Source organism: Sceloporus occidentalis, unplaced genomic scaffold, assembly GCF_023333645.1.
Source record: "Sceloporus occidentalis isolate IW3139 unplaced genomic scaffold, rSceOcc1.0.p SCAF_83, whole genome shotgun sequence".
Taxonomy (NCBI): Eukaryota; Metazoa; Chordata; class Lepidosauria; order Squamata; family Phrynosomatidae; genus Sceloporus; species Sceloporus occidentalis.
The window spans coordinates 1-14,134 of NW_028317063.1; the positions used below are offsets into that span (position 1 = coordinate 1).

The 14,134-nt window shown below is 45.5% G+C and overlaps 1 protein-coding gene across 1 annotated transcript; it reads left to right on the forward strand.

The window, feature by feature from the left end:
* Positions 1-5,652: 5,652 nt before the first annotated feature.
* Positions 5,653-12,841, forward strand: LOC149285138 (aspartyl aminopeptidase-like). Its single transcript, XM_089495750.1, has 14 exons — positions 5,653-5,734; positions 6,129-6,217; positions 6,555-6,668; positions 6,786-6,911; positions 7,145-7,269; positions 7,366-7,462; positions 7,912-8,019; positions 8,212-8,289; positions 9,015-9,098; positions 9,838-9,998; positions 10,391-10,430; positions 10,530-10,631; positions 10,757-10,924; positions 12,791-12,841. Exons 1-14 carry the CDS (start codon positions 5,653-5,655, stop codon positions 12,839-12,841), a joined length of 1,425 nt encoding a protein of 474 aa, XP_089351876.1.
* Positions 12,842-14,134: the final 1,293 nt, after the last annotated feature.

A 14,134-nucleotide genomic window follows, 5' to 3' on the forward strand; every position in this document is an offset into this window, starting at 1 on the left:
GTGATCCATGGTGCTGGGCGCTCGTCTAAGTCTACTGACCACCCTACGCTGCTGGAGTGTTTGTAAGTCAGATTGCAAGTTCCTTCTTTGCATTTTCTGGTTTCGCCTCGAATTTAGTGAATAATCCTGCCTTAATTGATGTTGTGACATTACTGAGTGCAGGTGAAGCCAGTTGGCCGCCGTAAACCGGTATAATATAGAAACATATCAGGCCTCTGTTTTATTGGCACCAGGGAAATTGCAAATTAAAAGTCCTTTATCTCCAAGACTTGATCTTTTCCATCGTGAAGGTCACCAGGTTCTGTCTCGTGGTTCTCCTTTTGATCCTTTTTCATGTGTTTTTTCTCCACACCTTGAATGCTCCTTTTATAAACCTATTCCTTGAGCACCATGGATACCCCAAACTTGGATGTCCAGGATGCCAACAAATGTTGAAGAACTAGGTCTCATTTACCAATGCAACAAGTCCCAGGTCAGCTGTCTTTGAATCATCGCTCCATGACGCTCTGGCCTTGTTCTTCACCTGGTCACTGATGTTCTGATGTACGATAAGGTCTGGTGCGAGCTGAGGGACACACGCCAAGGAGGGTCAATCATATCCCCAAAAACATTACAGAAATGGCCACCAAGCCAGACCCTGCTGTGTCATTTACACCTCTACAAACAATCATTCAATTAAAGGCGGCTCATCACAAATAATATTTTATTTCTGAAAAAAATCCAACATAATGAACTCCCACATCCATACGGATGATGATTCGCATTCCCCTCGGTTTTTTGTTGTTGTTGTTTCCAGCAGCCATTGAATTTACCCATAGTCAAAAAAATCCCCTACACATTAATATTAAACACATAAAATATATATAAATATTAAAATAAATAAAAAAATACAGCAATAGACCAAAAGGTAATTATGAAATGAAGCTGAAAGCTGTGTAGGCGAAATGCCTCCTTTAAATGAAGGTTGCAGACGCGGTGTTCTAATTGCCCTATTTTTCTAGCGGCTCCGTTTTGCCGCTACTATACTAGAAAATTCCTCCATAGAACACAAAGCCAGAGGAGTTTGTTTCATCCGGAATCTTCCCAGTCCACCTTTACTCTGTAAAAACATTTGCTTCGAACCTCTGACTGCGGTAGGGTTGTCCTCCATTTCAACCCAAAAACCTCTATAATCCATATTTCCATGTTTTCTTAATGTTATTATTAATGTAAAAAAATGCCCATTTTTTGTTCCACCCCTTCTACATTTGGATTCCTCTTTCCTACACGGTAAATTATTTTTAAATGGAAAAAGAACACATTTCGACCTTCCGTATTCCACCGCATTCTAATGGCCTAGAAGACATTGTCCAAGCAGCGTCTCTTTAGCTAAAAAGAAATCAGCTCTCATTGTACAGCGCTACGGAATTTAATGGCGCTATATAAAACAATAAATAATAATAATAATCTCTCCCGCTGCTCAATGAACTACATTGGTGCAAATCATGTAGGTCCCACCGATGTTGGGTTTGTGTTCCAAGTTCCGCAGGTCAACGTTGCGTGCTCAGAACTTCTTTAAACTTTGTGATATGCGGTCCAACGGTCACAATCGATATGTTCTGTATATGCGAGCGGAAACATATGGGCTAAGTATCATACGGGACAGACACTATTCAGGATGGTGCTGAGCTGTGACAATGGGGTTTATCCCGTCCGGCGCTCTATACGTCGGGTGCCTCCCTGTATATATTCATTATATGATTAGGTTAACAGTTTGCGCTGTACTGCTTGCCTCAGCTTGTTCTGATCCGTCCCCGGCCGCACCTCGCTAATCCGTGGCAGCTCGCCCCCCCCCTCTATCGTGTACTGCCCCCCCCCCCGCGCCGCCCCTGTGCAGAGCACACATTTACACATGCATGCATGCACACACACACACACTCTGGCACGCACACTCTCCTGCATACACACTGAGCTGGCTGCAAGAGAGGTAACATCAAGTGGAGATGGCAGCTGGGGGAAACCTAAAACTACTTCGCCTGGGCAAACGAGGATGGGAAGAGGGCAATTACCCTGACGTGCAGGTACCTCCGCTGCCCCGAGCCGTACACTTAGGGACTGGGGCAAAATTTCCACCGGCTCTATTATAGTCCGTCCACCTATCGTTGCACCATAGAGTGCGGTCCTTCTTCTATCTGATGGATAATTGGATGGTGGCGCTCACCGTATATTAGCCGTAGCTGGGGATATATATATATATATATAGCTATAAATATCAAATAGCTTTGTTCCTTTATACAATGTTACTGTGTGGGTTCAACTGGGATTATCTAACATTCTATTTAGTTATAGAAACGGGGATTTTGACGGCAGATAAGAACCATGTTGGGCCGTCTAGTTTGCCCGTCATTCTTTCTTTAAAGGATGTGATAGAGATATGAGAGCGATTCGAGAAATTGTATGTCAAATGCTTTAAAGACGACGCGTTCTGTCAGAAGGGTGCGTTACCGTCTGTGCCAAGATTCCACCAAATATCCAGAATCCTTAATAGCGTGGGATACGGTGGTCTCGTCCGCCGTTACAATGGGGATTGCGGTGTCTTGGATTGCGAGGGTCGCTGCGGCTGGAGCGTCAGAGACACAAAGATAAACAGCCAAGAGAAATGTAGGTCAGCTCTAAGGCGACGGACGGCAGCACAGTGCAGTCGCTATGACAGCAGAGAGGGGTTACGCAACTCATAAAGCAGTCATCTCGGGACACGGAATACTCAGCGGTGGGACGTACTAGCTCTGGACGGACTGATCGACCAGGACATAGACAGACAGACATATCTATAGGTAGATAGATCCATTACTTTGCCCAGTTCGGTTTCCTTAGCTTGCGTAGCCTTGCATATTCACCAATGAAACCAGTCATGGGATCCATTCTTTTTTCCCGAGAAACAGACAAAGACACCAAAGAAAAGATGGCATTATACAAGAAACCAAGTATTAGAATTTATTATCAGCATTATCGACGGGAGGATTGGGACCGCCGCTTTATTGTAGCATTTGAGACCGACTTGTCACTGCTTCTATAATAATATTAATATTAAAGGTTATGATAAAATATGTTGGGGGGGGGTATCTCCTTCGCATTTCTTACAATGTATCCAGATGGGTATTGTCACTAATTATTGGGGTTTTCAAACTGCCCGATGCACAGGGCGTCGGAATATATTGGATTTACGTACGGAATAATTTAGCGAGCGTCGAGCGTAGAAGACAGAATCTAGAAACTCTCCAAACTCATCACTAATTTAGAGTGATCCGGTGTGTTGCGCTGAGCTGTACAGATGGGGAGTGGAAATTAAAAGCGGAGTGACCTACTTCTTATAAAAATGGTTTTCCTGCTCATGAGACATTACGGTCTACAGGGATTAGGGGAACGGGAGAAACGCACAAAGCCCAAAAATAGCCTCGAAACCTGCCTGGTGGGGATATCCAAACAACTGATGATTCTTCTATAGGATAAGTGTGCGACATGTATGATCGTGGATAGTATGGGAGAGATAGGTGGTCCGCATATAGGTTGTGTGACATGCCTTGACGGACTGGGAAGGGGGGAACCTGGCTATGGCTTTCTCCACCACTACCAAATTCTTATGGGGGAAACTCACAGGGGTCTCTCGCACCGACCGACCCTGGCAGGCAGCATATTGAGAGCATATTCTGTAAATTGTAAATTTAGAGATTTAATTCTTGCTTTGGGGTAAAATGGTTTCAGAAGAGCCCCCTATGATCGGTGCCCCCGATCAGGTTTAGCAAGGCAGGACTGGTGTAAAGTACCGGGGAATATTCTGGTAAATGCCCCGGGCTGTTTAGGATGTTGTGGCCAGTTACGGTCCCTGATGGTAATTGTGTTGTTCTGGGTAGCGGATCTATGCCTCTGTGCCGGACTGGCTTGTGACAAGGGATTAGTGTGACAACAGGCGGGGTATTATCTCATATCAACTACAGAATAGGGCTGAAAGAGGCAAAGATCTCTGCCACTTCTACCCCTACCATCAGGAACCAGGCCACTGAAATCTATGAGAGTGTGAATAAACAGAAAGGAGAGTTCAATTGGCACAGCGTTACCTGATACCAATACTACACGTTTCATTAGAAATGTATCCATATCATCCCTTTGTCTTTAATGAGCAGCCACTTCACACAAGTGCCCAGTTAACCTATGGGTTAACTGAACTGACTAGACTTGACTTCAGTCGCATGCTAACGCTTGTAAAAAAACAACTTGTAGATTCACTCATCTGTGCACTATTTGTGAGGGCATGCTAGTTACAGGTTAGGGCATGCGAGGTCAATGTGAACCCTCATGTCCTCGCCAATAACCGGCTAAACTAACTCCCTGCACTGTATTAAAGGTATGGGAGAATAAATAAATTAGCTAAACAGGGGGACCCCCTATTAACCAGAGGGGCTGACAATTGCCCCCTCTTCTCCTGCTCTGAGCACAGTGGAGTGAGGGGTAATTAAATTACCTGTGTGTGTTGTATGTCCCTTTATACCCCCTGCCCCTCTCCTCCAATCATCTGGGGTTCTAACATGACACTTGAGAGTTATTGCCCGAAGACTCTGATTTTCTGTGCCTGTCCTTCGGCCTCCCGTCCTCTAGAGGTCACTGCCGCATAGTGAGGCGCACTGTGGGAGACTCGGCTCTGCTCTTGGCTGGCAGGTAGCGGCTCCTCTCTATGCTCTGTGTTACGGAGTGAGGTGCTGGGGCCGCCGGAGATATAATGCAGGTGAGAGCCGGGGAGGAATTACTGGAAAGGGGGACTCCTACACCTAGCGCTACAGGGGTTCCTTCTGCGGGATGACAGAGAAGTCTGCGGTGAGGCAGAGCATCAACAGGGCCGGCGGAGACTCCGAAAAGTTTAGGACCCGAAACAGTGCTGATCGTGCAAACATCTAAGAAGCAGAAACTGTGCAAAACTATATGTTATATGTATTATACAAATATAACATCTAACACACACACACACACACACACACACACACACACACACACACACACACACACACACACACACACACACACACACACACACACACACACACACACACACACACACACACACTATCAAATCTACTGTGTATGTGTGTATATATACCTATATATATATACCTATGTAACTATTAATACTACTGTGTATATATGTATATATATATATATATATAAACTATTACATATACTATATATATACACTATTAAATATACTATATATATGTAGACTTAAATATACTATATATATTTAAAATAATTACTGTATATCTAAATATATTACTATTAAATTAAAATATATACTGTATATAACTATACATAATTTATACATATATATTTTTTTTGTTTATAGAAAGATGCTGTTAAGAGGGCCCTGCTACATAGAACGTACATTTCTTTTTTGCGACAGGTTCCAATAATTCTGTCCGATAGCCTGGTATGAGGTGGTGGTTAAAGTGTTAATTCACGTTTCTGTATCTTGCGTTCCTTGTGCCCTTTGCACCGTTTGCCTGCGCGCCGTATTACCTGCAGTGTAAGGTGTTCCCCGCAGACAGGCGCTTTCGTCACCCGCGTGTTTTCGTCACCCGCGTGTTTTCGTCACCCGCGTGTTTGTGTCACCCGCAGGTTGGAGTCATGAAGGGGACCCGGGACGCCGCTCACGCCGCAGCCAGGGAGTTCCTGAAGTTTCTGAATCGCGGCGTCTCCCCGTATCATGGTAACGTATACGTTTCCCGTTAATTAGTCTGTTCTTCTCCCCACGACAGCCTGCCATGTATATATAACCCTTCCGTATTACAGTTACAGCCGCGGCCCTGTAATCAGGATTTATTAAGTATTTTTTCATAGCCTCGAGGTGTAAATGTAACAAGGTGCACGAGGGAAATATATTTCAGAGGAGGAAAAATGTTAAGACGAGACGACAAAAGGGCTTTACGTACCCCGAGCGGATCTCTCGTACCTCCTCCTCTGAGATGCCCTCCTCTTCGGTCTTTCGCCTTTCCGTCAGGGTCTCTCAGGGGCCGGTTATTTCCTTTCGTTTCGTCACAAACCATTTTGCTTTTTGTTAATGAAATAAAATGTGCTGACGGCTCGTCTTCTGTTGCCCGCAGTGGTCGACGAGTGCAAAAACCGACTTTTACAGGCGGGATTTTTGGAACTGAAGGAGGTCGATCACTGGGACATCAAACCCAACCACAAGGTAAAGAGAAATACTGATCGGCCCTAAATCAGGCATTGTTTATTCCATTCTCCAATCAATATGTTGGCTATATTTGTTAGAACTTTAATACATGTTTATTGTCGTTATTATTATCTTTTTTTATTGATTAAGTGCCGACAATTCCATAGCGCTGTACAATTTAATTGGGGCAGTTAGTAATATATACATAACAAATATACATTAACACTTAGACCGTGTGCGTGAGCTTACGATCTAAGGTTGTGATTTATAATAGGAGAACAGATTTTTTTTTTATTGGCACAAAATGTAGTTCTGAGTAATTACACCACAGATCAGCAGCTTTTCCCTTTTACAGTATTTTGTGACCCGGAATTATTCAACGCTGGTGGCGTTTGCAGTAGGCGGTCATTATCAACAGGGGAATGGATTCACCATTATTGGAGCCCATACTGACAGCCCGTGTCTGAGGGTAAGACGTTATGGGGGGGTGTTTGTGCGTAGTGGGTGGTGAAAGTAGCCCAATCCCCCGATGCTCCCCCCCCCCCCCGTCATTCTTCTGGTCTGATTTCTCCTTTTGTCGCTGCAGGTGAAGCGACGATCTCGGCGCGGTCAGGCCGGATACGCGCAGGTTGGAGTTGAGTGCTACGGAGGTGGGATCTGGAATACCTGGTTTGACAGAGATCTGACCGTGGCTGGGAGAGTCATCGTCAAGGTAACCTGACTTTTATAGAACTGCTTCTAGTATTGAAGAGGTTAAAGCTAAGGTTTTTTTGCCTATAAAGTGTATTATTCAATACGGCAATATTTCAGATGTTATTATCTTCTGACTGTCCTACTGATATAAACTTTGAGTGTTATTCAGACTTCACTTTTACTTGTGAAGTCTTCCCCGCTTGTAAGGAGGTCTTCCAGAGAATCTCACATCTCCAACATGTTCGGTTTCAGGACGGTCATCGCCTCCAGCATCGCCTCGTTTACGTGGACCGTCCGATTCTGCGCATCCCCCACCTTGCGATTCATCTGCAGAGGACTGTCAATGAAAGCTTCGGTCCCAATACGGAGCAGCATCTGTGAGTAATGACCCTACTCGGACCCTCATAAGCTTGAATTCTTGCTGTATCTTCCCGCAGCCGTGACGGTCTCACCCGTAACTCTCTCTCCCGCAGGCTTCCTATTCTGGCTTCTTCCATACAGGAAGGTTTGGAAAAGGAAACCATGGATTCCGGGACCTCTTGTCATTCTGCTGCCGGCTCTTCCACTCCAGTAAGCCCTCCGAGTAACTCAAAGGAAGCTTTTGGAGCTGCGAAGGAGCAGATAATAGGCCGTCGCGTCCATAAGTCCAAATTTCATTGTTTTTTATGGCACTGTTGAGCTAGGGTCGCTATGCTGACCCCATAATTTCAAAGACAAAAATATTTTAATGAGGGGAGTTAGGCAGAGCTCCGAAAGCACAGGCTGCCTGCGGCCGGCTCCGACAAAGAGATTATTTGTTGGAATGTTTTCCGTGGGAAAGTTGAACAATCACAGAATCCTCTCTTTGTGTTGAGTTTCTGGCTTGAGTTGTGCCTCAAACAGGCTGCCGGAATGTTTCTTTCAATCCGCTCTCGTAATGCTCGTACGTATACCGCGAGCGAAATGTACTCGTCGTGTCACGGTGTGCGTCTGCCCGTGAATGTTACGTGTTAGGAGGTAACAGAACGTGTCCCCCGCAGGCGGAGAAACATCACCCGCTGCTGATCTCCTTGCTCTGTGAAAAGCTTGGTGTGAAACCTGAACAAATCCTGGAGATGGAGCTGTGTCTGACGGACACCCAGCCTGCGGTGAGACGCCAACCGACGTGACTATATACGGGGGGGGGGGTTGACAGATGATCTGTAGACTCTCTGTGATTTGGTGTAGGTGGCCAGCGTGCAATCAGACGTGCATGTTGATGGCTACCAGATGGAGAACAAAGTGAAATTTACAAATAATACATAAAAAAACCAATTTTTTTCTGCGTTTTGTGTTTGCAGGCTTTGGGAGGTGCTTACGAGGAGTTTATCTTCGGCCCGCGTCTGGATAACCTGCACAGCTGTTACTGCGCTCTTCAGGTGAGGACGTCTCTTTATCATTTACCTTTCGGTCCCGGACACCTCTGTTTACCGACTCGCGCTTCCCGCTTTGTTGGGTTGCTGTTGGCGTCCTTTGAGCTTCCCTGATCTTTTGAGCCTCGCGGTTCATATAATTTGATACCGGAGGCCACAATTTATTTTCACCAATGATCCTAGTCTGTGGAGGAAAATCGTAGAATGGACCTAATCGCTAAGTTTTTAATAGTTGCGCTTCAGTACATGCCGCTGCGTTCCGGATCTGTTCATAGAAATCTGGAACACGCCGTCTTTTTACCTTTAAACTTTTCATGTTCCGAGAACTTTTAAAATGTGGATCAACGAACACCCTTGTGATGCAGATATGTGATTTGGAACAATGCAGCAACTGATTTTGGATGAAATCAATGAAACGTTTACTCCGCTTATTGCCATTTATTCTCTGGGTATCTGTAATATGCTTATAGACAGATTAAGGAGTGTCTGAGGCTGACACTCCAAATGCTGTGTACTCCCATAATGCTCAGGCAGCCACTAGCAAATATATTTTTTGGAGTGTCTTTACTAGTTATGATGGACATCTTTTAAATAAGTAAATAAAGATAAAATGTTACCCTTTGAATCCCCCTCCTTTGTTGGAGTTCTGCATACGTCCCATTATATTTCTTGCTCCTCCAGATGTATTGCGAGCTTCTGCTGCGTTTCATCGCGCTTCTTTTATCCTCCAGGCACTTCTTGCTTCGTGTGACTCACCAACTTCGCTCGCCAATGACTCCAACGTCAGGATGATCACCTTGTATGACAACGAAGAGGTGAGACGCGGTGGGTGAAGGGTGGGCTCCGGGGGTATGACAACTACCTGCCGGGAATATATTGTGGCAGAAGCATGCAGGACGGCCAGGCAGCGCCCCCGGCGTACAGAGGCAGGTGCAAGGACACCGAGGAGGCGAATGGCAAGTGTGAACACGTGCGTTCTCCCTTAAAAACCCAAAACGCTGATACGTGCCCTGATACTCGCACCACCCGACCAGACAAAGGGGTTATAAGAACCCCCAGCCCATTATTACTATTAAACTAAAGCCTCATTGAGTACGTTCCTCCCCTTATTTGTTTTACTAAGTCTTATTAAAAACAAGCAGATTGGGTATATTTTAAATTATATTTTTCAAGGCATTGTGAAAAAGCATCGTTGCTTTTAGCCCTTTTATATCTGTAATGCACATGCTCTGTTTCAAGGTGGAACGCTCTGCAGACTAGGTCCTTATTGCCTTAACGGCACCATAACCACTTAAATGCTTAAATACCATTGGGAGAAATGGATGCCAACCTCTGCCATGGGGGGGGGGTTGTCCTGCGCATCAATGCATGCCCTCAACACCCGGCGATGCATGTGATGCAGTGGCGCTGCCCGCCATGCAGTGGGTCCAGCGAATGAGCTGCATTTCTAAGCAACACAGAGGTTATGGCCCTAAACCCAGCTTTCTTCTCCAGTATCTGTGAGAAGCAGCCCCGCTGCTGCTTGTATAAATTGTAATTTGTTTCTGCCCTCAGGTGGGTTCGGAGAGCTCCCACGGCGCAGAGTCTCTTCTGACCGAGTTGATCCTGCGCCGGATTTCCAGCACACCCCAGAACCTCACTGCCTTCGAGGAGTCCGTGCCCAAGTCTTTTATGATCAGCGCTGATATGGCCCATGCTGTACATCCCAACTATATGTAAGCGGGAAAGGAAGAGCGGGGGAGAATTATGCCAGAGCTGAATTCTAAGTGGTATTTAATTGCGCACTGTTTAGTGAATCAGGCACGCCGTGTCACTGTATATATGGCCGTTTAAGGCACTAGTGACTCCTCGGTAGCACTTTTAATAGTAGCCTCTTGTGTTCTATCCAGTAGAAATTGCTTCCATAAAGAAAGGCATTAAGCTTCCTTAAAAGACAAATCTTAAAGAGGAGAACAACTTTTCCTTCCATCATATCTTTTATTTATATTTGTGCCGCGATTGGCCCCCTGTTGACGCCAGAACCAATGCATCGCATTTTATTGATGAAACCTCTATTTTTTTCCCGTGTTGGTTATTTCGGTGGAGTTTAATAAATTTGTTTCTGCAGGGATAAACACGAGGAGAATCACCGACCGCTCTTCCACAAGGTGAGGCTCCTTTGTGAGGGTCGTATCTTATTTCACCCCCGTTCCATGAAATCAGAATACGCTCTTTAACCTAAAAATATTATATTTTTATCTCCTTAGGGTCCTGTTATTAAAGTGAACAGTAACCAGCGCTACGCCTCCACAGCTGTGACCGAGGCTCTCCTGCGTGAGATTGCCGGCCGTGTCGGGGTCCCCTTACAGGTGATGTCACCGCCTTACATCACAACATTCTCCTTACATTCATAATATGTCCTGCCTTCATTCAGTCCACAAATATTTCATACAAAAATAAAAACTAAATCTCTTGCAATTGCTGTTGATGGCAGGAATTTATGGTGCGGAATGACGTTCCTTGCGGTACGACCATCGGGCCGATTCTTTCGAGCAAGCTGGGCCTGCGGGTGCTGGATTTGGGTTCTCCGCAGCTGGCCATGCACTCTGTGCGCGAGATGTGCTGCACCTCCGGCGTCCTGCAGACGTCCACCCTGTTCCAGGTAATGTCTCGTTGTGCGGACCCTTTACGTGCGTTCTTTAGGACCCTTAAGGGGTAAACGCAGCTTCTTCGCACTAGTACCCCCCTCTGCAAACGCCCCATGCGGGGGTAACCTTCCGTATCCCAGATCTTTATTGGTTCAGCCTGTCCGACGGATCACGTAACGGGCCACGAGTACCCAAAGCAGCGCAGGCTTTAGGGGCATCTGTGTGTGTAGCTCTGCAAAATATGTTAGCTCTTATTAAATCAAGAATAATATTTATATTGTGACATCATCACTTGGATTGGTGATCTCACATACAAGGAAAATAGATGCATCCCTATTGGTCCTGGAGAAGTCATGTCTTTAGTGGGGAGGGATGTAGATTGTCCTTGGCCTCAGAAGTCTTTTCCTTAGATGAAATAGCACACTAAGAAACGATGAGTCTTAAATACACACACACAGAACACGAAGGTGACGTGTAATCTGTATATTTAAACTCATTTAATATTGTTTGTGTCTCGTGCTGCGGTTCCACTTGTATATTTAAAGTCCGATATTCTGTTACGTCTGTATCCGGTTTATACGAGAGTCTTAGTGACGCGTCTCTCGCGTTTAGCAGTCGGACAGACGCCAGACTTGATAACATCAACCATTTCCCTTTCTTTTTTCATCAAATCGTAGACTCCGGGTCTTTCTGCTCCCTGGCTGATGCCCTCTGTATCTGGGGCAGAATATCCCCCCCCCCTTTGCACCGCGAGCCCCCACGCGTTTCTGTATTTATGTATCTCGTATTTCTGCGTCCTCTTTGCATGCGTTCTTCTATTGGGTCAGATGTGAGGGTTGCTAATTGTGTTGAGTGCTTTCGGCTTATTGGCTGTTACCACGGCAACCTACACTGGCCTTGAAGTCAATGGCTAGTTGCCATAGCAACAGCCAGCATCAGTAGGTTAGTTGAGTGGTTGCTATGGCAGAGCCAGTACAGCGCCATCGAGCAATAGGACGCGTTGGCCTATCAGGTGGTATCGTGGTTACCATGGCAACATGAGCCCACCTCCACTTGCTAGCGAGGGTCTCTTGGGTGTAACCTCCTCCGGTCTTCCGTCCTCGGTATCTCCTACATCCGTGTTTCCCGATAGGAATTTGTTTTAATGAGGATGTGGGGCATCAGGCGTTCGAGGGGTATTTAATTCTGCCCCAATATTTATACCTCACGCTCTGGATTCTCTTTGAGGTTTTTTATGTATTCTGGATTTTAAGGTATTTTTTACAATATTTAATGACTCTTTTCATTAATAATAAACACTCATTTCTTATTTTCATGTTGTCTTCTGTGCCCATTCTTGCATATTAATAAAGCAGATCGCCCTGTCCCATGCATGTTTAAATCCCCTCACTGTTATTTGCCTTTGCCACTTCTGCTGGGAGGCTGTTCCATGTATCTACCACCCTCTCAGTAAAGCCTCTGACACACTAGTTTTAAATTATGATAAATATTGTTACAATATAACCTGAAATTACCATTAATTAAGCCAAGTTGCTGGGGAAACGTTTTTAAATTGCCCCTGTATTCCGAGGATAAACATCTCCTTTCCACTTGCGCTCCAGCCCATCTATCTACTACTACCAAAAAAAAGTTTAATATTTTTAGTTCTATGGCTGTAAATCACCGGTGGGATTGTTGAATTATTTTGTTGCCGACGTGCGTATAGAATGTTTGATGATCACGGATACATTTCTCGATCCCGTAATCTGACGTTTGAATCCCGATGGATCTCTTATATTATTTTATAATTTCCTGAATTCCCCGGCGTTTCTTCTCTTAAAACCTCCTTTTATTTTCATGAATTAAAAATGTTGTCCTTTTTTCTATTTTTTCCCCCCCAGGCCTTCTTTGAACAGTACCCCTCCGTGAATAGCAGTTTGGTGGTGGATTAACCCCATCCTGGATCCCCCCTTTTTGATGACAGCACTTGTGCCCCCCCCCGTTAACCACGTGATGAGTGTCGTATTGGTGGATGAAGACATGCCATATTTATGAAATAAAATCCAGTTTCCCTAGTTTTGCACCCGAATAGTGGGCATCCTAAATATTTCAGTAATATATTATTCCACAATTTCCTGAATTTATTTGGCGTACCCCGCCCCCCACTTGTCTTGATTTAGAGTGTTGACGTAGGGTTTAGAATGTTGAGTGAAATGTACACAGATTGTGGTAGCGCACCCCCCCCCCCCCCCCCCGGGGCGTTATAGTGATAGTTTTTAGGATTTCAGCCTATATTTTTGTTTGTAAATGTACTTTTACGTTCACATTCCCACCCTTACTGGTCCCCTGATCTCGACCCCGTGCGTTGCCTGTAACCACTTAAGTATCTGTGAAGGGTTTGATTCCGTAAGGGGTGTGTACGCCTCTGGCATTTAAATGGTTAATTCCCCCAAATCACATCTGTGCGGAGAAGGGCATTTCCAGCTCTCTGGCAGATCGGGAGTTAAAGGATAACACCCCGTCTGTTGTTTTTTTTCTGCCCCTGGGCTGCCGCCATTACCCCCTGCTTGTTCATGGGGATGTAATGGGGCTTGGTGCGTAGAGTTATACCCCTGGAGGCCCCGGCCAGGACACTCGGCGCGGGCTCTCGGTCGCTGGAAGGCGGATGTCCTCGTCTCCACATCCATCACGCCGCAGAAAGCGCAGGAGCGGACCCTCCGATGCTAATTACAATCAGAAATAAAGATAATTGTTCTGTGCCGGTGTTTGTGTGCTTTTGGAACAGCGATACGCGATATCCTAACATTCTATTAAATTACTTTATATTTCACATATGATGGGGACTATTTGGGCAAACAGCGCCTACCTTTACACACCTGGCGGGGGTGAAGTTGGTACAGGGAGTAGGCTCTCTGAAACAGAGGTATATGTACTGTATATGTCTTAATATTTACTTCCAATCCCTCGTTCAATCGTTCCCTGGTGCGGCTTCTTCACATATCGTTAGAGTCTATGGATGAGTCGAACTAAACCTAGAACTTGCCTGGAGATCGGCCCCATCCGGCCCCCATCTAGTCGCCTGTTTCTCCTGCTGTAAAGAGTCAGACCTTAATCAGACGTTGGTCTCGTCTTAGATTCAGGAGCCGTATGTCTATCCCATGCGTGTTTAATACCCTCACTGTATTACACTCTACCGCTTCTGCTGGGAGGCTGTTCCACTTATGAACCACCCTCAGTTAAACTTC